The sequence below is a fragment of the Scomber scombrus genome, chromosome 12 (genome assembly GCF_963691925.1).
Source record: "Scomber scombrus chromosome 12, fScoSco1.1, whole genome shotgun sequence".
NCBI classification, from domain to species: domain Eukaryota; kingdom Metazoa; phylum Chordata; class Actinopteri; order Scombriformes; family Scombridae; genus Scomber; species Scomber scombrus.
In genome coordinates, this window is record NC_084981.1 from 10,938,141 (window position 1) to 10,965,771 (window position 27,631).

Sequence of the window (27,631 nt, forward strand, 5' to 3'; positions counted from 1 at the left end):
TACATTATTAAAAACATCTTTAATAGAGCATTTCTTTTAACATCCGTCTTATATATAAAGTATTTCAGAGAGCAATAATAATCAGAATAATACACACTTTAAACAGTACATTATAGAGCGACACTTTATCATGGATCCTTTATGAGCCAATTTGAGCAAAGATGCAGCTGGAGCTAGCAGGCTGAACAAAGAGGTGATTATGAGATTACAGACACGAGGGTCGGTGCCCCATCAAAGAAATAAATGTCTGTCATTAGTATAGGACAGACATACGGTGGCATTTATAGAGATACAATTCAAATAAGATTGATTTCTTTGATTGATTTTTGCCTTTTGCAGTGAAACATGTTAACTACTGATAAAAAAAAGTGCTGTTTTAGCGTTCGAAAAAAGGGGTCACACAGTTACCTGCTGGCCTTCCTCTGCAGAATATGGCAAATATACATATACAAATACCCGAGATGCCTTCGAAAGACATGCTAGGAAAAGCCTTTCGGGACACACAGTGCGGCGTCAGCATGCTTCAGGAACTATATTGATAGCTTGAACTACACTGACATGCAGTAATGATTGATGGTGCCCCTCAGAGCATCTGTCCTAATGAGTTCATTGCATTACTTGTGTATTTATATTCTTGTGACCTGTTGAAGGAGAATGCCTTTGATGCTGCTGATGTTGTATTCGCATGCTGTCTTTGTCTCACGCTCACACACTTCATCCTGTCTCGATTATGTCTTTGGCATGGCAAAGTCCCAGGCGGTGTCCTGGGCACACTTCACCATGGCGCGCACCAGACGAGTGAAGCCCATGTCCTTGGGTTTCTCCAGCCCACGCATCAGACGCTGCTTCATAATGGCTATAAACTCCTTATTACTTAGCTCCCCATTCCCTGAGAGGGGAGGAGTGGACAGGGGAGGGAGATGATGAAATAATAGAGGGAGAGTAAGTAAGAGGATTCAATAGATTTTGATGATTTCCACCCATCAGCAGAGGTGTTATTTCTTCACAGGAATATTTGCAGAGGAGCGCTGAGATTAACCAGCTGGCTACTTACCGTCACAGTCGAACAGAGCGAACACCACGTCGCACACATGATCTGACAGCTCCACCTTGGCCACGGTACGGGCCACCTGCTTCATGGTAACTAGGAGACAGAGGGAGGGAACCACAGATAAAAAAGATTCACTGTTTGTGGGAGAGAGTAATAGAGGTGCTAGTGGACACAGACTCACTCGAGCCAGCTCATAAATGGCCCATGTGGAGGGACATGGTGTGTGAGTCAAACTGCTTTGGATCAATAGCAGGCAGGGCTGCCATTCACAGGGGAGACTGTGAAAGACACAAGAAAGAGAAAGAAGGGGCTGAGAGGAGCAAGAAGAGGAGGAGGAGGAGGAGAAGGAGGGGCAGACAGCATCAGAGCATCTTGCTGAGAATGAGACTGACTGAAAAGAATGAGAAAAAGATGGAGGTGTCATGTATTAGGAAGAAAAATGCCTCTGTCATGCAACAAACAACAAAATGATGAAAATCTCCTTGGTCTCGACCACAATCATTGATTATTAGACTTCAAGGCACACAAACGGAGGAGGGAAGGTAAAGAGAAACAGAGGAATATGAGGATCAGTAGAGGGGCCAGGATGAAAAGAATGCCTGACAAAATCACCCTGAAAATGGAAATGAAAAAAGGCAAATTGCTCCTCAAAAAGTCTCATTAGTGGATTCCTTTTCTACCTTGAAGACTAGATATCTAGATAACACATATATATGAGATATATATGGGAAACTGCAGTAAAAGGGTGTGAAATGGTCAGATTTGAGAGTGAGATGAAAAAGATTCATCAGTGAAGAGAAAACTATTAGAGGTACTTCTGGAATGGTAGGAAGACTGCACGGACGACGGAGATAATTGGCAGACGTATGCCTGGCAGATCTTCACGAGGAGAAGCGAGATGTTTTTAATGCTCCTCCACAACACACTTACACACACACACGGCTTGTTAGTGTGTAGGCGTACTTCTGAAATCATACTCTGGAAACAAGCACCTCTGGGTAGATCATGCGCTCCCTTAAAGCAGCAGCTGTTCCATCGTTGAATTTGAGCTAATGGATGTGCTGACAGAAAACATATGGAGGCTTATCGAGGGGCTGAATAACTGCCATTAATGAAGGAGACATTGACTTATCAAACAACTGCCATGCTATAAAGGCTACAGGTTTTCTCTTTGCCTGTGCTGCTCCCACATTAAATTGACTTTCATTGAGACAATCTATAAGGTGAATGAATTTAGTTAGAAATAATCAACAAAAAATTGTGATTTGACACTTAGTAATTAGCCTTCGTAAATATGCATTGTAGATACAGTGTTAAGAAGTAGGACTGCAGTGAATTGTTGGTGATTAGGAGGCAAAAAGCAACCATGTGATGACAGGTCAGCATCGTGAAAGCCCTCCTGCATTTCCTTGCGATGATGCTGGCATGTGTCACTAGGCATCAGTAGCCTGCACTGTCAAGTTGGAAGTAATATGTCATGCATGTATGCTCCTGGTCTTTTAATTGAAGCTGTAAGGCCTGGAAGAAGTAGTAGTAGTAGATGAATGGATGGATGGACATACAGATGGCAAATGGTTAAGCAAATGGTTGAGCTAGGATTGGGAGAGAAAAAGAGAAGAGATGTGGGAAGCTGATCTGGCTGGCTGGACTGTTAACAGCCCTGGGAGACAGAGGAAATGGCGGCCTAATTCCTCCCCTTTAGATCTCCTTTAGATTTCTAAAGGGGAGGAATTAGGAACAAAGAGAGAATATCAGAGGAAAAGGGCAAATCTGGGGTGTACCTTTATCTATGGACGCTCCAGCCATGTGGTAGAAACTGAGGGCTGTGTCCACATCATTCACGTTTTTCAGGAAAGTGAAGAAATTCTCCACCTCCTCAAATGTGATGCCCTACACAAGAAAAGAATATATGAGAAAAAAAGGTCGGGAACAAATAGTTCCGACAGTTTTTACCTGAAACCTCACAGCAATGCAATCATGTGAAAAATCAACCAAGTATTGTCATGACAAGAGCTGCAATTGCGCAAAGCGGTTTGGGGAAACAGTGCAGCGGTGTGACACAAATGACCGAAAGGAAGCGGGCAGAAGCACTGGACACACATGGATGAACAAGTGTGCCGTGGACGGACAGGAAACAGACGGTCTAAGACACACATGCACAAAAGTACAGGCATATTAACAGATGTACAGTCACACAGCTGCCACGCTGCTGATGAGCTTCTTCTCATAAAAAAAAGTAAACAGCTGGTCTTAGACAGTAAATATCACTTTTTTCTTTATTTACCATACAGGTTGAGAGAGAAAGAAAGCAGAATGGGGAAAGAGGGGAAAACAGTGGAAGAGGAGGAGAGAGAGAGAGAAAGATGCTTACTGCAGTCTAATTCCTTAGCGAGACACCGCTCTGGCAGCACCCCGGCTCATTTTTTTCTCTCCCATGCCTGGGAGGAACTGCAGCGTTTTCTTTTGTCTGCTAAACGTTGCATTTCATCGTCAAACTTTCCTCATCAGAGCTCAGTCTGACATCGGTGGTGCTTCAATGTATACCAACAAGCGACAGTGTGATGCCTGCTAGCTTTAAAGATTTTTTTAAAAGGGGGGGGGGGCATTTTTTGCTGCAACACCTCTGGGGGATATGCTTGGGTGTGACTTCAGTCAATTGACTGATGGGACTCATTAAAGTGAAGCAAAACTAGCATGAAACCAAAGTTAATTCAAATCACTGGAAACGGGAAAGGGATAAGCATGTCCTGAATTTGACTTCAAGCCCTTTAAGTCTTGAATATTTTTAGATTCCCCCCGTTTGGTTTGTCCCAGTGGAGCCATTTGACTTGCTTGAAGCAATGAGGTGTTTTTTGGGTGTAAGAATGGCTGAGTAATGGAAAGTCGAAAATCTTTTTTTTGTTTGTTAGAAACCTTGCTAAGTCATGGTGTTATTCAGTCTGAAGTTGACTAAACTGAATAAGCATTTGTTGTTTGATAGAAGAGCAAATGAGGGGGAAGACAAGGCCAAACAGAAGAGGTGAAAGACTACAGAGACACTGTCAGAGAAGGAGTTTACTAAGGAGCTCAGGGAGACATCAAGGACTAACTTATGCCCTCCTGCTGAGGACTGGGCGCACTTTATTTGGTCATCACAAACAGAGATAGCAGAAGGCAAAGGAATTGGAGAGAGTGAGTGCTGGTGAGGTGGATAACGTCAGGCCCCGAATGTGCTGTCCTCTCCCCGTGATGCGTTACCTCTCAATACTGTCTCTCACACACACTCAAAATGTCCCTTTTCCTACAGGCACACACCGTCTGTCACACATCTGCGTATGTCGGCCTGCTAGTTAAAAACACTCACAACCACATATAACCATAAAGCACAAATCGCTCATCTCACAGTTCCATGCACACAGGAATAAAAAAAAACACACACACATATTTATCTACCTGTGCATCCTTAAACATCTTTTTCAAGCCCTTCTGCATCTGCTTGAGTTTACGAGACTGGACGCCACTGTAGGCCAACAGCATACCCCCGAACTGTCTCTCACTGATTCTGCCGTCCACAGGATCGTTCCTCTCAAACTGGAGGTGAAGGGGGGCAAGAGAGAGAGAGAGGCAGATAAAGATTGAGTGCTGTGCAGAGGGACAAACAAATTAATAGGAGAAGGAGGACATGGGGAGATGGGAAACAGTAAATACTGGTGTCAGGCTTCGGGTTGAATCATGCTTGCGGCTGGCTTGGTGACATTAAATCTACATGTGCATTTTTTTTTTTACAATGTTGCACTGGAGAATGGCTTAACAGCAGTGGGCCTTGGCTGTGTCAGGTCAATCCAGTTGAATTATGTTTGAGGCTGTTTGACAACCACACGGCTGCCTTCCTCTTCTCTCTCTGAATGTGCCGACCTCTCAAACTGTTATTGTTGTAACGTTATTGTCGTGTAAATTGAAAGAGGCAGCTGACTAAGCCAAAGTAAGCCTGGAGTGACTATTCCAGGGGTTACTGGACCATTCATGTAACCATGAAGAATCTACTGTTTGTGAGGTCCAGTTAATGATGGTAGCTCTGGTTTATCATGACATTTATGTTGTAAAAAAATTACTCAAAATGATGAATTGAGTATCAAAATAGCTGGTAATTAATTTTCCGTTGATCGACTAATCGTTGCAGCTCTAGAATTCAAAGAGTGGTTTTATAAGTGTTACAAATTGTGAGAATAAGAGAAGTGAGACAAGCAGGGATTACATCGAGAGAAGACTTGTGAGACTGAAAGCTGTCCAGGAGGAAATGTGTACAATGTGTTGAATTAAGTATCATATGAATTTAAAACTGCTCTACGCCTGAACTCAGCATGGTGTCTGAGAACTTTAACCCCTGGATAAGTGAGGGAAGGTGTGTGAAAAAAATATCTCCATCTGATAAAACATGGCCTGAGGGTGAGCTGCAGTCTCAGCAATTACATAAAAAGATGAGTTAAAGGCGAGCATGTAAAATAGAGACTTCAGGAAAAACAACCATGTTAAAACTGTGTCAGTCTTATCTGCAGCATTATGATTTCACTCTCAGAGCATCGTGTTATCGTTAAGACCTGACAGATAGCTCTTTCTTTCTGGCAGATGCTCAGACTCGCGTCCTACTCTTGGAGCTTTAGATGACAGCGCCAATTATGGTTCAGAGTATGAGATCGACACTACCCACGCTAATTAATAGAATAACCATATGCTCAACACCAATCAGTTAATGTTACTGGAGAAGCAAGTGGCATCACTGAGGAGAAAAAGACAGGAGATGGATTTTATACTTGATACAGCCAGGAGTGAGTGCGTGCACAGTGTCTTCCTTTGAATAATGTCTAACATTCAACTGTCACTGCCTCCTTACTTCTCTCCTGCTCTTGATTTGAACATATTTGAGCTCATGTGTCTACTGGGGGAGTAAATGTAATACAGATGGCAATATTTACTTCCTCTTTGTCGGGATGCTGTTAATTTTTATGTAGTCCCTGGATAGGTACAGAAGATTTAACATGATAACAAAGCTGCTAATTGAATTCATTATAACTGTGCAAAATAGTGCAGTAAACGAGGAGATTCATACTCTCAGTGTAATCTTCCACCTCATTCACGTTCCCCTTTTCATTACCTCTAGTCTGAGCACATCATGCTGCAGTTTCCTCTGAAACTCCAGGAAGCTGCCTATGGTGAGTTTTCCCTTGAGGTCTACTCCAAAGAAGTAGGTGGTGAGAGCAGAGCTGCAGCCGGCTGTCTTCAGGGTATTTCCTGTGGTGGAGCGGTCACGGTGCCGCATGCCCATACTGGTCTGGGAGCGAATGATGCTCTGGACCTGGAGAAGTGAAGTTGAAATGTGGGTCAAACATCGATCAGATTCAAGTAGCAGAGCGGGTTAAAAAAAAGAAAGAAAGCAAGAAAGAAAATCACAGATATTACAAATATTAAAGCACAGTTTGAATGTGTGGACTGGCCATTTAACCTGGTGTCTCTTTCAATTTATTGATTTTGTTTATGCGTGTTAGTGTGTGACTACTGCTGGTCACAAACTAACCTGTTCAAACTCCTCCAGGTCCACCTCTCCATCACCATTCAGATCAAACATCTTGAAAGCAATCTCAAAGTTCCTTTGGGGAGCTGGACACCACAGGACAGACACAGACACACACACAGACACACACAAACAAAGAAACATATTCTTAAATCAATACATCACAATATAAAAACATCACGCCACACTGGATCAACCCAGACAACGGCTTAAGAATTCAATAGTGACTCGGTCATTACACATCAACTGTGCAGAATTTTCAGCCTTCATCGCAGCCCCCAGTGGTGCTTTAGTTGCCATCAGACTGCACAATGATCACTAGACAATCAGTCCCACATTCTGTCAACAGACTTTGCACTGCCTATATGAACAAGGAATACAGCATTTGAAGAAAAGAAAAAAACCCAACTATATTTGAATTTACATTTGCTGCAGTTTTTTGCAATCAGTGCATTTTATGCAAATATAATTTTGCAACATACTGACACATTATTCCTCATAACACATCCCTGATTACTTTCTGTAGATAAGCATAAGATGATGTGTAGCATTATTAATTTATATATGATTCATATTTTTCATATCAGATCAACTCACTGTAAATTCATATATTCAATTCATAAAATTCCTATAGCTTTATAAAATATCAAATCATTTGTTGGTATTTTTCAAATGCTTACAACTATTCCACACTGTATACATTAAATACTGCTGCACGCTATACTTCCATCTTTTGTAGAGCACATTTTACATATAACAGGCATTGTATTTATGGTATCTGGTTCAGATTCACATCAAACATACTGTATATGGTTTATGCCTTTGCTTTGACTATCCTAATCTATTTAGACAATTACTACTAAAATCTAGACTTTCTACAATACATTTAATATTTAATGCTATGTCATGTTTATAAAGCATTGTCCATATTTGGCCAACAACCCATTTGTTGTTTTGTGTAACTGTAAAAGGGAAACATTTTCAATTCTGTTCATCTGATGTGGATCAAATACTCTCAAATCAAAGCAGTAACAAAATGTGTTGCTGCCCTGATATTCACACACTACACTGTATAACCTTTATTTGTTAAATTCCTCTTATTACATTTACTCCTTCAACAACTCAGTTCCTTTAAGGGAAATATTAAAGATTAATCTTGTCTTCTCTGACAAAGAATTCAGATTCAAAGCAATAAATATGTATCACTCTGAGGTTGGAACCAATGTCTGCGTCTGTTAGGCAAAATATGTCCTCCTTTGTACTATTTTGGTGGCCGTGTTAAATGGATTGAAACTAGCCATAAGGCATCCTGCCCTGTCTGTTTAAGACTGACTTGTCCTTGAAAACTTCCCCGGAGAATTTCTCCATATGAACTGATTATAATAAATGGTTGCGCTAAGCTCGGGATAAAAGTTTACTAGTGATTGGAGAGGAAGGTCGGGGCTACATTTTTATTACAGTAGAGCCTGACACATTCAGAAAGGAGGCATAAATGTGAAATTTACTCCATTTCTATTAATGCCTTATCCACTCGACTTCTACAGATTATTGCTTAACAGACAGGCAGCTTTTTATCCTGGCTAATAATGTTATATTGGAAAATTATTTCCTCATCACTTTCTGTTGTAACTGACAGCAGTAAGAAAGCAGAGAACAGAGAAGATAGATAGATCGTTATGGGATTTGATTCTTGATCAGTGTGCAAAGTTTGAGGAACGCAGGGTTGAATGGGGTGGCTCATAAGAAATATTAAATCTCTGGACAGTCTGTACAGTTCAATAATGTACTTACTGGACAGCACAGTGGTGAGGAAGATGTAGTCAGAGAAGGAGATAAGGCCGCATTCTCCCAGTGTGTAAAATATGCTGTCCTCATCTGCAAACTTCTCCCTCTCCTGGGCTATCTTCTGCTCATCCAGGCCACAGCAAAAAAAGGAAGAAGCTATATTAAAATCATTTCACATGATTCAGCACAAGACTTGTAGCTTGTACTGCTGCCCCAGGTATGGCGGCTCTGTGTGTGTGCAAGCAAAAGTGTGTGTTTAAGAGCGAAGCTCATCCAGAGACATGCTCAGACACAGAAACGTACACACACACTGTGCTTACACACACACATACACACACACACACACACACACACACTAAAACAAAATCACAATGCATAAGGATGACTATGGAGAGATGGTTGAGTAGTAGAACAGTCATGCAAGTGCTGCATACACATGAAGCCGTACACGTAGGTGAGTGGGCAGTGTCAAACAATCAGTCTGTGGCCAGTTCACGTACAAACATTATACACCAGAGGTTGTACTCACAGAGTGAAATTGACATAAAGAGAACAGAAACATCACGAGAGACTGTAGCACAAACACACACTATTGATAAACCATATCTGTAACACAGCTCAAATCTATTAATCATTAAAAGCAAAGTGACTTTACTCTCTTTCACACAGACACACACACAAACGCACAGTTAGCTGACAGGTTTTTTTTGTTAGCATGTGTATATTCACAGCATTGCATGAAAGTGTGATTTAATCACATGCACACGACACACTCAGTGATAGAGACTTGATATACAGTGTCCCACTTGTAGGACACTCCACCAAACAGAGTGGACAGACGGATAGAGCATGCCTAAAGGGGAGTGTGGAGGGGGTGGCTGGGCCACGCTGAGCGCTTGTGGAGTTACCTCCGTCTGTAAGAGGTCCATTTCAGAGGAGGAGGAAGGAGGAGAGACAACTGTTAGAGAGCAGCGTGGCCTCTGCTGTCTTTAGCAGGGCCTTGAATGACAAAGACGCAAGTGCATTCATATTGTCGCACACAGCACACACAAACAAAACATTGTGTCCAAAACAAGACCATTAGGGGATACCACACAAATTAAGAATACAATTATGTCTTCAGCTTAAGCAAAGCATGTCTTAAGTGTGTTAAGTAAAGATTGATTTTCCAACCTTGTCAATAACAGCTTTACTGACAAGGCTGTTTGTGCCTATTGTATCCATTCCACCATTTCTCATATTTCATATTTTTCAGGCAATCTGAATGTCATATTTCAGATTGCCTGAAAGAGATGGGCGAAACATTTATTTAATGGGAAAACATATCTGAAAACTAGAATTTGGTGGTAGTCCCCTAAATAGCATAAATTCATTCCCCATATACCGACTCCCTCCTCGTGAGATACATATAATGGCTCCTAAAGACGATCAGTATAAGCTTACAAAATGTATCACTACCCCCAATTCGTGTCCATCTTGACTCTTACACGTCACTGATGCAAATATAGAAAATAGTGGTTTCTACTGTAACATTTATTATTGATGGTATCTACATTTACAGTATATGGGGAGAAGGGAGTGGGAGAGAGAGGGGGAGGTGAAAGAGAGAGAAAAAAGTTATTTTTGGAGCAGTGCTACTCGTGGAGAGAAAGAGAGAGATATTCTTGGTGCCTTGAGAGTGGAAGATTTGTATGTGTTTCCATGTATGTGTTTGTGATAGAGAACTAAAAACGGTCAGAGATAGAAAAGAGAGATAAGAGGAAAACGTGAATGAGAAAGGGGTTGGTATCCAGTACCGAGTTTAGAACGATGCCATACACAGAAAGCCCGCTGGGTCTGAAGTAAACTATAGCCTTGATGTCAGTCCACTATAACATTAACAACACACACAACCACTCGACTCTGTATTCCAATGGGCGCACACATAAAATACTGCCCACACAGACACCCACATAACCACGCACATGAGAGAAATAAACACACTTGGCCTCATTATAATGATCAAAACAGAGGCACAGAGGACACTGGGTCTAATAACTCCCACTTTACACCGTCATATGTCAAGGACAAAACCACCCCCGCAGAATAGCCAAACTGACATTCAAGGAAAACAAATCCAAATATAAAGGCTGAAGAGTGGAACCAAAGAACATAAACAGCTGATAAAAGAAAATATTTCAAAGCCTGCGTTGGTATACGAACCAATAAACACACAAAAAGCTTTAATCCGACTCCACAGCTTTCACTCTATTGCTCTTTCCCACATACATATCGTGCATCATATGTACATCTCTCTGACAAATGTATGATAAAACATTCTGCCCTCTCTCTCTCTAAAGTCCACATTAAGACGTATGGCAGTGTGAGACATTTGTGTCTGTCAAGCTGTGGGTATCTTTTTGGCTTTTAAGCTTGTGGCTCTGCTGTCCTATCTTCCCGATCATTCTTTATCTTTCTATCACTGGTGTCAGCCTCTACCGCTCACTGAAGGTATGCAACATGAGGTGATCCAGCAAGATGCTGCTTCACACTACAACATAGATTATATACTTCAGACAAATGGTAAATGAGTTTTATCTAAGCGAGATACATATTACATTACTTAATTCCCCAGATGGATTCTGTGTCTCATCACTCTTGTCCTTCATCAGTTTTGATTCATCAACTCAGAGGACGTTATGACCATAAGACACGCTGCTGCTGCAATCACTACACGGATCCCAACTACATCAGAGTCACTATTTAACACTCTTCGTAAATTTTTCCCAAAGTACTGATCTTCTAATTGCAGCGGCACTCAAGTTAATTAAAAGCTAACGCCTTGTCTGTCGGTGTGTGTCTGTTGATCAGTGTCAGCTCTGTTACTGATGTGTGTAAGAGAGCGAGATTTCACTTCAAGTCTCTGCCTTGAGCCCATTCATGTCTTCCTGCATGTCTCTCTGTGTCAGCTACTCTATGTCCAAGTCCACAGGCAGTGTTCATACGAAGGACTGAACAGCCCAACTAGCCTGTGAGCTGAGGCAGAAACACAGTGCTGACAGAGCTGCTGGCTGGATGGTGCTGGCGGCGGGGCAGCTGACTGTACTGCTGTCATATACACACACAGGCGGGGTTAAGGGTCTGATAAGGGCTAATCTCTCCAGTGCACCAGGCTACCGAGCAGCCCTGGCCAAATTTCAACTAGCCCAAGCTTAAAGAGTCCAACAAATGAGACTCATGCAAGTCATGAACAGCCAGTGGCATGCATGCAAAAAGGCTACATTTCTTACTGCTCATTTCACATGAGTGGCTAAGAAACGCTTTCTCAGCAAACTGCAAAGTAAAACTTAAAAAACTAAACAAAAAATTAAATGAGAAATAGCAGCTTGCGGTTGTATGCCTCCACCAACCAGTCAAGTTGCAAATACATCCATGTCTGCCCAATTTCATGATATTTGTAGTGAAGAAATTTAATTAATGTAGCAAGTGTGTTTTCCTTGTATGTGTTCACATGGTTGGCCAATAAATTCTGATAGAACACAAAGTTGTGTTTCTGACAGCAAGAGAATCCTTCAGATATGGATGTTTGAATTCTAAAGCGTGGATGCTTCACACATATCTTCAAACCTGCAGCTCAGCAGATCAACAGTATATAATCACCACAGTTTCAAAGTGGACACCTAGATTAGTGTCACCAAAACCAACTGTGAAATGTGGTCTGTTCCTGAGTTATGGCCTTGAATAATGGCCAGAGAAGTGTTTTGCAGAGCATTATGATGTCACAATAAAGTTGACATTTGGCCTTTTGCATATGAAATGTCACCATTTCATCATTTTATCCTATTAGACATCTATGTGGAAACGTTGTCGTAATTAGCATATTAATTCTTGAGTTATGGCCAAAAAGTGAGACCTTTTTGACCTTTGACAACCAAATTCCAGTCAGTTCATCCTTGTGTCAAAGTGGATGTTTGTGCCAAATTTGAAGAAATTCCCTCAAGTCGTTGCTGAGATATCGCGTTCATGAGAATGGGATTGACAGATGCTGCTGTCGCCAATGTGAAGGCATAAATCTGAAACTACGTGACAGCTCTGCCGCATGTTCACACTTCATTGTTAAAGTGTGTTGAGGAATTACTTGTTTTTTAAATGTATTTTTCACCCTCAGCTTCAGTGAACCATCAATGGCTGCAGATAACTCTCAACAATGATGAAAGCTTTAATATCTTCCCCTCCATTTATTCTTCCAAACAAATATACAACATAAACAACTAAATATGATCAAATGAACCACACAGCACTTTTTCTCTGATGGGTTCAGTTATGTGACAGCTGTGCCGATACAGAGGCATATATTTATTTGACACGCGGCATCACAGTGTCATAACAAAAGAAAAGAGGCAGTTTTTCAAGAGACTGTAATTGAGAAGAGAAATTTTTAACACGTTATTCTGCAATCTTCGAACATGGATATTCAGTTACTAAAAATATGCCATGCTCCTCCAATCCATTGTATAATTTCCTGCTTGCTTCACTCTCATTATTCACTTTACACTGCTCCACCAGCAGTTTGTGTGGCCAGGCACTTGGCTTAGGAGCTGATGGACTTGGCCCTCTCTAATGCCACTGTACTGGCTGCAGTGCTTAGTTATTGATTAGATCTGTGGCCCTGTCCAACACTGCAGCTGCAGATACCCCGATAACAGTAGAGGGGAGGGGATGAGGAGAGATAAGTATATACAGTCAGCCACATATTTTCTGTTCAAACTTTGAAATATTGATTATCAAACTAACAACACAATGGTTTTTCAAAGATGTGATAGTATGACTGTTGTCTATGCAGTCTCCTCTGACTACCACAACAAAGAGATGAGTTTATGGATTTACTCTGCAACCTGCCACTAAAGATGAAAAGCTGCAAAGCGGGAATCTGCTCCCACTCTCTTAGTCTATGCATTTATGTGTATAGAGAATGCGTGTGTGCTTGAGTGATGCCTGTCCTCAAGCGGCCCTTCATCTTTTGTACAGGGGAGTCTCAATGGAACTCTGTGTACTGGAGAGATGCATCAGTAGGGAGATAATGATTTAAAAAGGAGACGTGTATGGAGTGACAAACGGACAGTTGGGGGACGGACAGTGTGTGTGTGTGTGTGTGTGTGTGTGTGGGTGGGTGCATTAATAATATATCGGTACCATTACATGTATGTCCTTTGTATTGCTTTGTGTGATCTGGTTGCTCTGGGGTCACTATCACTTTGGCAGGCAGAATGAAAGCGTTTCAGGAAAAAGGGAATTCAATGAGGGTAAAGTCAACTCAGGACTGAGGCTGACATTTCTAAATGGTGACTGAAAGCTCTCACTTGCCCTGTGCTGCAACATGTACAACTACACCACTGTCTCCATCCAAGCTCCAAAGAAAACCACGTACACACTACACAGTGACATACTTGACACAAACACACACATAACTAAAATCTATTACTGACCACCAGAGTGGCTGATACCTTTGGACCAAACCACTACAGTCTGTAGGTGAGTGGGTGGGTGGGTGTGTGGGTGGAAAGAACACTAATGTATTAGCTTTCAACCTCTCATCCCAGGGGTAACCACAGAGCAGGTGTACTGTTAATAACTCATAATTATTCTGGGAGCACATTCAAAATAATGGACCTTGATGCGGAACACTCAATAAACAAATTTGAGTCTCCGAGGAATGGCAGCTGTTCACAAGAGAGGACAGGGAACCCAATTAGCTGACCAGGTGTACAGATCAATCCAAACTCTATAGGGTTAGAAGAGGACAGAGAGAAAGAGAAGGATCTAGTGTGTGAATATGTTTGTGTGTTTGTGTGTGTATGTGTAAGCTTTCATAGACACCAATACAGAAAGACAGAGAGGGAAAAGAAAGCAAGTGAGAATTGAAGACTCAAAAGAGAGAGAAATAGAGCAGTGACTGTCCAAACAGTGGCCCTCGGGAGTTTCCTGTGAAATTAGAAAGAGTGAACATGACAACAGCTGGTGTGACAAGAGGCTTGTTTCCATTGGTACAGCCCCCTCCGCATTCCCCCTGAGTGACAGGTGTCCGCTCCCAGTTGCAGTAGGTCAGGCGGCGGATGCTGTGGCTTTTCATACAGAGAGGGCCACAGCATGTAGGAACAGTTTGGATACATTTTAGATCTACAGACCGAGTGCTGCCTTCAATGAGTCTAAAACCATGCTCTACAGAAATCATGCAGCATTGACATCTGGACAATCCAGAAGATGGATTAGTGAAGGCTATCAAGCACATCGATACAGCCTCAACTTTAGCTAACAGAGCCATTTCCTGAACCACCAACCACCGTCCAAAACCACCCTGTGATGCCACCATGCGCAGAGAGGGGGCGCCACCACCAGCTACTTTCTCTGAGAGATACAGGCAATAGAGCAGGGCATGCTGGGAAAAAGACAAGAGTGCCAAAGCATGTGGAAAGCTGGAACTGATATTTCTTAGAAAAGATGAAAGGATGAGGAGGAAAAGGAGTATTTATAAAGCAAGACAGAGGGAGTGCAGGGGAACAGCACTGCTATCATTTGACCAATACAAGTCCCTTATAAATGACTCATTTTAGCTGCTCTTTGCATCTCGGCTTTGCAAAGTTTGACTTTTTTAAATTACAGTACATATGTATGTAAACTTTACTTTGGGGCAATGACTAATCAGCAAATTATGTAGCAGTGCTGCGGTAGTGTTAAATAATCCCTGTAGAGCCAAAGTATAAATTCTTTACTTTTAATAATTCAGCAGGGAAGGCATAGCAGACAGCTGTCTCCAATAAAGTATACAAAGAGCAGTGGGGAGGTCTCCAATACAACATCCAATAACAATACAGAGTATGTATATTTGATACAAGTGCACACACAATAGCGTGCACACCTTCTTCAGTTTCTGACACTCCCCATCATTAAAAAGCTGAACAGGTTGTAGCCTGCTTTGCTGCTCTTTGCTTATCTTCATATCACCCTGACTGACTGGCATTCAGACCTGCTTAAAGGCCAAATCATTTAGTAGATAAAGCTTATAGATCAAAGCTCATTTAGCTAAACTTACCCACATAAATGTGTATATCAGAACATTCAAAGCACCAAAGATTTCTCAATTGCACTTTGGTGAAATTGAAACATTGACGTTGTTAGAAACAAGCTGAAATGAACAAACTATACACATTTATGTTGTTGAATTAGTGTCCTAATATAAGAAAATAACAGATGAGGCAGAGGTGAAGAGGCAGAGTGGTGCTTTCTCCACCAAATGTGTCATTTTCCATATTAGGACATCTCAGAGTGTATTATAGTGCTTATACCATGGTCACTTACCACAGGGAAAAGCTGCATTAGTAAGGTTACCTGCAGTTTAAAGTGTATGTTTGAAATGAACCACTATGCAATTTTGCTGGACACCTGCCAGCCAATAATCTAGTGGCCATGATATAATCTGCTTATTATATGAGAAAATACAGTGGTGGTGCTCTATTCTACTTCTATCCTCATACTGTGTAACTTCCCCCTTCCTGCTGTGTGCGACACCTACTGCTCATACACCATGTGTGAGAAAGACAAGATGTAAATTCAGCATTTTATGACCAGTCCACTGATTTCTTGATAAAAAATATACACTTTAATGCACAGTTTGGCTGCTGTCCTATGCATAGTGGTCGTAAACGTAACTGGGGCCACGACTCTAGTTTTCAGACTTGCTGAAGCTGAGAAACTACTTACTTAGCTGTTCCCCTGGACTAACAACAGTGAGTAGCTATGCCCTCCACAATACTAGGGAGGAGTGAGAGAGTGAGTTATAAAAAGAGATAAAAAATAGAGAAAGACATAGGAAGGAAAAAAGTATAAAGTAGAAGTAGGGAGTAGGTAGTGACTACAAAGTGCAGTATTTCATTCAGGTGCACACATGCTGCTCGGCACACACCCCATACCTGCCAGAAGTCCTGCAGAGAGGGAGGGGCAGAAGAGGAAGGAGATGGTAGGGAGGGAAGGAGGGAGGGAGGAAGTTGATGATGAGGAGGAGGGGTGGGGAGTTTTTGGGTGGAGAATGGGGATCAGTAGGTGGAATGATTGGGGGGGGGGGGAGAAAGAGAAAAAGTGGGGATTTTGGGAGGATGGTGGTTATTCAAGGGAAGAGAGAGAAAATGTAGGGATTACTTGTTATGTGAATGAGAGAGGATGGTTTATAAGAGCACGAGAGAATAATCAACAGTTCAACAATGGCAACATCAGGTCACGTCAATGTAAGATTGTGGCAGCTGAAAGCATGCCCACATGTATAAGGTTGGAGGAGAAAACACAGATTAACGACTTAACATCAGAAACAGGTGAGACACAGTTGGCTGAACAAACACAAGGAATCCCATTAAAAGACTAAAATAACTGTGTTCCCAGGACAGGAAAATAAAAATAAAACAGACAGGATGAGTCAATACAAACAACGATAATTAAACAACCACACAGGGTATATTATGTTTGCCTTACATACAGACTGAACCTGGAACAAATTAAGTGTCAGCAGGAGAGGGCGGGGAGGGGAGGGGTGGAGGGTGAAGTGAGAGGTTCATAGCACGAACATTTTCACACAATCCCGTTTGGCCAAAATGGTCCTTATGTGACAAATCTCTTAGCTGGTGTGCCTATTTTTAAATAAAACCACAGGAAATGAGACACTAAGGTCTTTTAAGAGAGCTCTCATGTTACTCGCACACAATACTACACTCCTCTCTGCCATCGACCTTAGCCTTCGTCTTAGTTTGCCACCCAACCCCCACCTGAAAAGCTCCCTTTGTACTTCACCACACCCTACATCAAGTTCATGATTTACACACACTACAGATATTGCTCCACTATACTGCCGTGGCTATTTCATCTAGATGTAATTCACTGCAGTGTTTGGTTTCATGTGAACTACATTTCATGGCTTCTTGGCGGGAAACAGTAAGGGTTTATTCCTCCTCCAACTAGCTAGAGGTACCCATCAAGCCAATGCAGGATCAGGCATGTGTCTGTAAGCAAAAGGGGGAGGGGGGTGGGGAGTGCTCGGACCACTCTGGCCATAGCAGGAAAATCTCTGGGGATAACCAAAGCTAAATACAGTATCAGAGAAAGCCATGTGTCTAGAGATTTGCCTGGCAAATAAAAGAAACACACGGCCTGGAGATACGAGCAACATTTACATAAGCAGAGAAGGGCCATAAATGTAGAGTGCTACATTTCGATTTTAGTCCCGCCACAGAGTTTGCCTTTTGATTAATGTATAGCCAAAGCTTTTTGGTTGACAGGCTTTATAAATGAGTTCTGGGGGTTCTTTCATAAAACATACAGTGGGTCTTAGTAAAATCATGATTTCCAGGAGTGGACAAGAGTGTAAATGAAGGAAGTTGCGATAAAGAAATGTTCCTTGTCCTCTCTTTTGCTTCACTGTCTTGGTGCAGCTTATCTGACTACAACATGGGGTACACAGTTACTCATCATCATACCAGCCTGAGGCCTGATGGGTTTTGTAATGAGGTTAGAAACTACAATCCTCATGCTGATGATTAGCTAACACTAAATGAATGAGCGCGGTTGGCAGCTGGGTGTGAGAGATACTTCTTGGGATCACAGAGAGGACAGTAATGGTCACAAATCAATATCAAGGAAAGCAGTAATGAAAATAATTATGTTTATAATATATATTGATGGCTTCTACCTTCCTGACTGTGAACAAAGAAAATGTTATTACTTAGAGCACTGAGACTAGCTCCTTCATGTCAATCTGTAGCCATAGAGGGCTAGCATAGTCCAAGGTTCACCTGCGGTTACTGTCTTTAAATAGGTCATTATGCAGTGGGCAGACCCACTTTGTACATGTCCACATTTAATCATTAGGTGTGGAGCTGCCAGGCTTTTCTTAAACAGGTGTCTGAACTATCCCATAATGTGCTTTGCGACTGAAAGCACAGGTTGACAACAATATTTATCTTCATTAGAGCCTTTTTCTGAACATGCTGACAGAAGGATCTAATCTCAATCTGCATATCTAAAATAATTTGAGTCGACTTTAAAAGAGCAGACAGCAAAGAAAAAGCTTAAAGAAATATATACACAAAGAATAATATGTACAAAAACAATTAACAAGGCCCAGAAGTGCAAGTTTACTTTCTCCAACTGTATAATTTGCGATTTTTTCCATTAATATCTGCACACTTTGTTGACAGAATGCAACGGTTTATTTGCCTCACTATCTCTTATCATATATCATATTTTATGGTACAGTTAGCCCACTGCCCCTGAGTGTTTGTTTATTTCCACGACACTGAGTTATCACCTCAATTCATCACTCCAGTTCTATTTATCCACTTTCTTCAATGCCATTTCACCCTGCAATATAAAGGAATGTGGTCGTTCTTTTCTTTATATTGAATTTCATAGAAGGATTTCATTATATTATATAATATTAAATCTATAAGGATTGAGATTCAGCAACAGGCACATTTAAAATAAACAAAAAAAAACAACTTTTGATGAACAACTTAAGTTCATTTACATGGAAGCATACACATGAAGGCACCATTGTGTTTGTTAAGTAATGACCAGTTCTGTCAGTTGGTGGGATTTTATTTTTTCATTCAGAGATAATAACATCTTTGATATTTTTCCCCCCACTTAACAGTTCCTACACTACTGCATCGACATGAGACCCTACTTTTTAAAACCTAAGTTATAATTTCTACTACTACTACTACTTTTAAAACTCATGAACACATAAAAACCTTACTGTATTCTGAGGACTTTATTGGCCTAATGTTTTCCGAGGAGGGACAGATTTCTGACAACCTTCTGAAAAGATAACTTTCCCAGAAAAAAAACGTATACACTGGTTTTAAGGTTTTTGCTGAATACTAAGTTTTTATTTGGAATGACTTTAGACTGAAGAAATGCCCATATATATGAAAACTGCTGAGAAATGTGAAGTCTGTGAGTGACTGTAGCGTTGTTTGTGGGAAAACATGTTACTGTTTAGCTTTCACATTATATTTTTTAGCATTTAAGGAGCACAACATTTTTTTATTCACCTCCAACATGCGGAGGTAGAGGCAAAGTTTCAGGGGCAGATATCTCAAACCTCTGCAAATAAAACTGAAATTATCTGCATGGCCACACACCACCAGAGGTTAATAGGGTAAGTGAGAAAAATATGTTTTGAATATTTAGGGTGACCTGATCCTTTAAGCCATTATTGACTTTGGCTAGTCTGGGGAACAAACCCCTCTGGTAGACTTGCATGTTGGGCAGTGGCAAGAAAAATAACCTAGATAAAATATGAATAGGACTCACTTAATTAACATTTTTTTTAAATAGTTCTTTCAAATTACATTCATGAGACAGAATTGAAACATTTATATAATTATGAAAAACTGCCTCCATGATTGCTAAGTTGACCCTTTGACTCTCTACCACCAAGACGCCCACTTCTTACCTTCCCATCATAGCGTTTCACAATGAACTGATCCAGGCCTAAATCTGAAAAACAGACAGACAGAGACAATAAACAGAGACATGCAGATTAGGAGACAAATATTATAACAAACAATGATGATGAGATGAGAGGCACACTAGTTACACAGCGGGGCCATCAAGATGTATGCCTGGCATGAAGCAGACCAAATGTATCTACTTGGTGTCATTACTGCATCACTGGTAATCACTGACGTGCTAAAGATTAATAATAGTCATTAATAACCCATTTTCATTTTGCCAATTCTTTAAAAAAAACAATCATCACCATTCAGCTTTGATTTTTGTAATCATTTGCGATAACAGACTTCTCAACCAGGGTTTAAGCAGCACAAAGATCAACAATATGCAATATGTGGGGTAGAAGAAATGAATTAGCAGCTAAATCCTTATTTATATTTATATACACAGTAAGCAGTAAGGAAATCAATGTCATTATATCATGCTAACACAGTGACTAAGAACACATAAAAATCAGATGAGAATTATTAGTCTTTGCTGTGCACTTGTGTTTTGTCCTTTAGTCATGTCATGTCTTTTTATACAAAAGTAAAAGAACAAACAAAAACAAGTTATTTAATTTATTTTGTAGCTGAATATGATTCTACTCCCTGCAAGGATGACAACAAATTTGATGTTCCCTACTTCTTACTAAAGTAAATCAAATATACTTCAAACATGAGATGTGAATTTTGAGGAAAAAGAAATCCATCTTACCTTCAAACTAAGTAATTGAAACTAATAAACCTCGTCGAGTAGCTTATTTTCTAAACCTCTTATGCGAGGAAACTGTTTTTATCTGTTGAATGATGAAGCATGCAGTGACAAGTCACACAAAGACTAGTAGCACGCTGACTTGTTAAATCTGTGTTAAATAAGATTGACTTTGAGGGCGACGGTAGAATAAATTGAACTAAACACCAATAAAGTGTTTGTTTGATGTTGGCTTTATCAGCATTACAGTAATCGCCACTTATCACACCAGAAGCCTCCATAAACCCCTTACCACTGTCTTTTTCCTCTGCTGTAATGAAAGTAAACAAGTAAATACATGCAGGACATTATAAAAACCTGAATTCTCTTCCAATTTAATACCAGATCTTTTAACCGGGAAACAAACTATCCAGGGATCAGGCAGCATGGCTTATTGTGTCCCTGCATCAATAATACTTAACCTCAGGTCAGTTATCATTGTTAATAATGTAGACGCTTGCTGGATTTCCGATCTAAGCCTGGATTTGTAGACAGAATAACAGGGCTTGTCACATTTTAGAGACACAGTCTATTTTTTGCCCAGATATGGAGGACTTAAATGGTCTATCCTTCATAGCCGTCATTATCTCATATCCAATTTGTGCTGGTCAGTTCTTAAACAAGCATTCAAGCAACCAATGCCAAACTGTAACGTCAGGAGATATTATGTAACCATGTTATATTCACCAGGTATGTGCACTCCACACTGAGTCACTGATAAATATAAAACATGGCCAGAGACATTGCAAGGTGTGAATAATGAAAACCAGGTAAAAAGGCCACTGTTTGCTCTTGTTAGCATCCTGGCTATGACATTAAGGCACTGCAGGCAAATAGAAGACATGGGCATATTTATCATAGTTGCACCTAATCTTCCAGTCATCCTTCATGTGCTTATGTAGAAGCCAAGAACTGTAAGATATTCCCTTCCTGTTGTTTTTGCACTGTTGGCGGCTACATTTTTTACTTTAAAAGTTGATAAAGGCCACCTGAAAGCACCTTTAGCATTGGTCTGCATGAGGCAAGACTGTCTTATTTGGGATGCAGGTTTAGCTTGGCCTTCGGGTGCTTTGAAGGACCCTAATTTGTGTACCATGTCCTTCTGATGATTCAGCCTCTGAAATAGGACGCAGCTGTTCTGTCTACCGGTTTTAGTACTGCCACACCCAAATTCAAATTCATATGGGGCAAAAACAATTTAACTATCTTTGTTATTCATCAGGTTCATGTCTGGAAGTTTGGAGAAGAGAATGACGTGGCTGCCTATGAAATAAACTCCAGTTTCTCTTCGCTTTTTCCATCTGCTTTTCCTAAATCTTCACTTATCCAACAGAGCCCAGCTCATCGCTAATTTAATTCCAGCTTGGATGGGCTAAAGTAAGGATAAAGAAAGGAAGAGCTGAGGGAATCGTGACATGTGCCGGGTCTATGAATGGAAGGTCACTTGTGGCTGAGCTAGGCAAAAGCTTGAGCGTGTTTAAGAGATGGAAGTGCTGAGTTGAGCAGGAATGGCGATGCAGACGTGACAGGCCCAGCTAAGTCTTTCTTAAGTGCTAACTGCAGGCTTGACTCCTTCACTGTCGATGAACACTCAGACTGTAATGGCGCTAAAAGTGTGAGCATTCAACCGCAGGTCTGTGATGGAAGATAATATACCCCCATACAATAAAATGTCACACAAAACTAAATTAATTTTGGTGCACTGGAATAACCTGTTAATGACAGATAAAATTAAGAGTGGTGCTGAAACGTGTCTGTGCCAAGTTGTAAGCTCTCTGCTTTCCCGACCCTCCTGTGGCTGCAGATCAAATATCTGTCGCTGGCTCCATGTGTGACGCAAGAGAGATCTGCTCTGGTTTGAACCTGTTAATTGACACACCAACTGCTGTGCCGTGATTACCTCGCCTCAGCATGATCGGACAGCCCAGTTACCACCCGCCCCCCACCTGCCCCCCCACTCTCCACCACGTGTTCCTCTAGCTGGATGGAGCACTGGGGGAGGTGTGTTGGGTAAGGCTCTGACGTTGGAATGATATGATCTCAGCACGGGTAACGGGAACATGCCATGCCAGTGAGTGTAATAGGGAAGAAGTCATTGGCAAGGACTAAGCATAAATGGGGGGAAAGAGAGAAGACTCACTCTCTGGCTGCTTCTCGTTAGGAGTGATGGAGCGTATGAAGTCCTGAGGCGTCATGTAAACCTCAGCGTCTCCATGCTCACCGATGACCTTCAGTGTGGCAAAGTAGCGGAAAATCTTGTCTGGAGTTGAGTAGGCCCTTATCCTGTTCTCATACTCCATCACCTGCCAACCCGACAAGAAGCAAAATTAATGACACAATTTCACACACTTGGCATGAACACCACTCTGATGTACCTAAGCATCAACAGGATCAAAGAACCAGCAATACTCCAATCCTACGTGAAGCAAGGGAGATGATTTCAGGGAGAGTGAAAAGAAGGAGTGAGCAGAATACTGAAGGAATTGGCAGCAGGAAAACAAGATGTCAGTCTTGCTAGCAAGGGATATTAACCTACCAGTTGCTGAGTCAACTTCCACTTAATCAAAACAGGAAAGAAAGTGTTTTCAGGATCAGTGTGACTGACAGAAAGGGAAACCAGAGGACTATCACAGATAAGCACACATAAGAACGATAAGCTAAGAGCACGATGTCACTAACAAACTGCAATTCAACATTTGGGAAATAGGAGGAAAATATATTTTTTTACCTCTGTTCCACACATGAGCCACATCATTGTTTGTTTTGACACTCTTTTCTGCAGAACGTTTGAAACAGATGCTGCACAGCAGAGAAAATGACAGTGCTCTGTCGGTTTGGGACACAGACTGTTATTTTATGTGACGCCAAGTGAGCTTGTGCACTGCACCAACTTCCCATGGAAAAAGTAACACACATTTTTACAGCTTCTACTTTCTGATGTTATCTACCTAACAGATAGTGATACAAAGCCTCTGATCAAACTAGATTCTCTTCTTGAGTTGGAAACTATGATTACATGCCTCTTTGTTGGTTCCTCTTCTTTAGCGGACATTACTTGTCTTAAGGGAAATCACCAGGAGCGTACCTCCACAAGAGGCAGCCATCAGTGTATGGATGAGAGGTTATGGGACAGTCATACGGAAAAGCCAGGGAATCTGACTGATGGAAAGCTAGGGCTATGTTGTCATCTCACTCTGGCTCTCATCTCCTCAGATTTACAGGCTACTGATCTCAGCATCACCACACCGATGGAGAATCAAGCCTGTTCTTTTGAGCTTTCAGCTATTTGTGCTCTTTCATTACAAACACTGCACATACATAGCCCGAGGGGTGAAATCCAAGTCACATCAGTTATTTATCTTTTTTTTTTTTACCACACACTTTCAAAGGTTAGCCAACATTTGAGATAAGAATGGTAAATCAGTTGAAGAGGGAGAAAGTGAATGCAGTGAATTTTAAACACACATTAGAGTGAAGTCCCTCTTGGCACAAATTTTGCATTCGAGTAGATATTATTCACAAAGTCCTTTTACGCATTTGACAAAATAAAGACAAAAACACATTGAAGGATCAAGGAACTCAAAACATTTTTACTAAAATGAAACTATGTTTAAGTATTTTTCACCACACATACTGTAAAACTCACATCAAAATTTGACCACATCAGGGACGGCCTTCGAAGCAGACATTTTCTCACACGTACAGTATTTGCACAGAGTTTACTAAGGACAGAGAGCTTTAGCAAACCTAGATCCTTTATTTGACATCGTGAGTGAGCTCCCACAAACAACCTATTTTTACCGACACACTAGTGAATCCTGTGATGCTGTGATTCAATCAAACGGGTTGCTCCCCAGACATCTATATGCTTTCAACAGACGACGGCTGCTGCAAGAGTGATTGCGCAATCTTCACATCCTTACCCATAAGTCAGATGTACCGTTTCATCACATTGTTTTGAAAATAATTGCATCTATTGTTTAAAGCACTTCCCTTTTCATTCTCCCTGGTCGTCCAACATTAATATGCAGAGCTAACTAAACTGTGTTTATTTGGCATCGTATCAAAGGCCCTTCCTGTTTGTCCTTTATCATCCACTGCCTAATTAACAGCAATAAAATCTTACGGGTGGTACATTTCTGTTGTTTATGACAGCAGAAATGCATGCCGATTACCTTTGTGTGTCTCCGTAAAATATTCTGTCAAAATATACTGGCGTTTGCATATTGAGCATTGATTGGGAGGACTTTCAAAACACCATTCTTGAGGTGAATTAAACAGCAGACTGACTGAACGGCTGAATGTTTATTGTTTATTGATTACCTTGCGGTCACGGAATCCAGAGCGTGGCTTCTTTTTTTTCCCCTCACCACCATCATCCGTTGCTTCATCTCCATTGCTGGCCTCCACTGATTTCTCTGACTCCGTCTCCGAGTCTGTATCCTTCACAAAATCATCTTCCTGTGCGCCCGGCTTCTCAAAGTGTCCAACAGAAGGCCCCGCATCTGCATACGCTCTAGTTTTCAATGACAGCAACAAAAAAATCTGATTAGAAACGGGTGAACACCTGGGGGACACTCTTATGTAGTCTTTCGGGAAGGTTAACTATAGCAATATTTCTCTGTTTTATACTCTAGTACAAAGTGTAGTATGTGCTGTTGCTTTGTCACTAAAAAGAGTTAAAAGAGAGGAAATAAGAGAGATAATGTGCTTAAATGTGTGTTTTGCTTGTCGGTGCAGTGTGGATAGGTCTACCATGGCAAACTCCCACTTGGCGATTTTTGGACTAAATTGAAAATTGGAATAATAATTATAATTATAATAATAAATATCTGGGTCTGTCTGGGGCAAACTTAATAATTCAGTTTAATGAGACACAAGTAGAATAAAGCCTGAGGCCTGGAACAGTCTCTTCCCATCGGTCTCAAATGCCCTGAGGCACCATCCATCACTCTGCCTCCTGCAGCACAGTCACCATGTCCCCATAGAGCTCTCACGTCAACACCCTCTATACAGCTTAGTCCTAAACAAACACAAGCCTCCTTAGTAATGGATAGCCATAAAAACATTGTGACACCCTTTGGGCGGTTCCTTAGCATGTCATAAGAGATACACGTAAGAAAACTTGGTGTCCCCAACGGCTGTGTAATGTGGGGGAATCGAATTTGGCATGAGCTCAAAAGTTAAACTGCTGTCTAATACTGCACCGTAAGCAAATGCTAGTTTATTCAATATGGATCAAGGTCTATTTGTTTAATGGGAGCAGATAAAGAGAGGACTGATCGTCTAAAGAAAGACACAAGACGACACGCTTCAAAGAGTGGTGTGTCACTCAAGACAAAAATGTTTGACGTGATAGGAAAAGCGGAAAAACGCAGCTCAAAATACAAACAATACATACACATATTAAAATCAAACCAGAAAATTACAAGCAACATAGTATCAAGGAGTCATGAAAATCAGTTTCAACTACCAGCCAATGGCAATCAAAGGCAAACCAAACACATCATTTTGGTCGCAAACATAAACTTAATTTAATTTGGAGAGTACCCCCAGTATTTAGTATTTCATTTATTATCTTTGCACCAATATATATTTTGTGTTTTCAGGCTGTTTTTATCTGTGGGGCTTAATTGTTTGTGTTTATTGTGTGTTTTTTTATTTGAAAACCAGTTAGCTTCAGAGGAGCTGATTTGAATTTAATTGAAGTAGTAGAAGGTCATTATTGTTTTCTGAATAGAACAAAGAAGCACAAGGATGTATTAATGGGCTCAGTTCTACCTTGTCCAGAGGAGTCCAGCGCTAGCAGACACACCAGTTACTCCAGCCAGGGCTGCCAGCATGAGTCTCCTCTGCCCTGACCCTCGCGTTGCCCCACTGTGGTAGCGTCGGGACAGCTGCCCCAGACCCACCGAAACTGCGGACAATGCCCGCAAGCGGAACATCCTGCAGAGAGAAAAGAGTAAAGGTGAGGTGAAACAGAGAAGACAGACACTTGCTCTTCCATTTTGATTTGGGGCATTTTATCCAGGATATGATGGCAGAAAAACAACACTGAGTCAAAACCTTGTACATGGCTTGACCTAAATGAAATAAAGATGTAACGGTACACAAAATTCGGTCCAATAAGAATTGCTCGTCTGGCACCTACAGCGAAAAAAAGTTTGTAGCTTCCAGGTTTGCAGCTTACTGAATATGCACAGCAGTCTTTTTACTGCTGGTCTCACCTGTGAGTCCCTGCTAAGCCCAAAAAATTGCTGCAAGGCTGAGTGGTGTCGCCCATAGTCGTGCAGTAAATGTTTAGGTCACGGATTGTATTCATATTACTGCATGTACCTAACTGTAACATCGATACCATGATGGTTTGAGACGAATACATATACCATTACACCCAGGAAGTGGCGGCGTTCGCCCGACCAATGGTGTCCTTTCGTCACTAAGATACTCAGTCAGTCAGTCAGTCAGTCAGTCAGTCAGTCAGTCAGTCAGTCAGTCACAGACAGTTGCAGTTAGAGGGCTTCCCTGCTGTTGCGGTCCAGCCAAACATGTGGCGTCCTCTGCTTTTCTGACACCCAAGAGGATAAAACTGCTTCATACTATACAACATTGTGTCATCTAAATGTCACACAGAAGCTCAAGCTGGCCCACATCCACCACCATGCTATTAAAGCACATTCTTTCTCCAGTGATAAGCCATGGAAGTCTTAGGTAAGGATTTGGAGAATTTGTCAAAAAAAAACAACTAATTAATACTCATCTCAAGAGGCAAAGCTTGGAACAAAAGGATTGAACTCTTGGGATCTGTCTTCCTACAGCACTGCAGTCAATGCATAAATGTCCTGGAACACTCACACACCTCAATTAATAAACAACAGAAAGACCAAAGCAAGGATAAAACTAATTGCCACCAGTAAAGCTAAGCTCCAGAACTTCATTTTTGACTACACTGTTGCTTAATTCATCAGTGTCACGGAAAG

The 27,631-nt window shown here is 41.3% G+C and overlaps 2 protein-coding genes across 3 annotated transcripts in view; one reads left to right on the plus strand and one right to left on the minus strand.

The window, feature by feature from the left end:
* Positions 1-26,599, minus strand: micu1 (mitochondrial calcium uptake 1). The gene is made up of 11 exons (XM_062430230.1): positions 26,436-26,599; positions 24,978-25,170; positions 22,795-22,957; positions 19,864-19,907; positions 8,391-8,505; positions 6,603-6,685; positions 6,183-6,383; positions 4,484-4,621; positions 2,833-2,941; positions 1,055-1,144; positions 1-889 (listed from the first exon to the last, which is right to left on the minus strand). Exons 1-11 carry the CDS (start codon positions 26,597-26,599, stop codon positions 729-731), a joined length of 1,461 nt encoding a protein of 486 aa, XP_062286214.1. The 3' UTR covers positions 1-728.
* Positions 26,518-27,631, plus strand: part of mcu (mitochondrial calcium uniporter) — a 68,476-nt gene continuing 67,362 nt past the window's right edge. The window contains exon 1 of one of the 2 annotated variants that reach the window (XM_062430235.1): positions 26,518-26,622. In XM_062430235.1, the coding sequence (XP_062286219.1) occupies positions 26,581-26,622 (42 nt within the window). In that variant the 5' untranslated portion in view covers positions 26,518-26,580. The remainder of the gene's footprint in view (positions 26,623-27,631) is intronic. The other variant, XM_062430236.1, reaches the window with a different exon arrangement.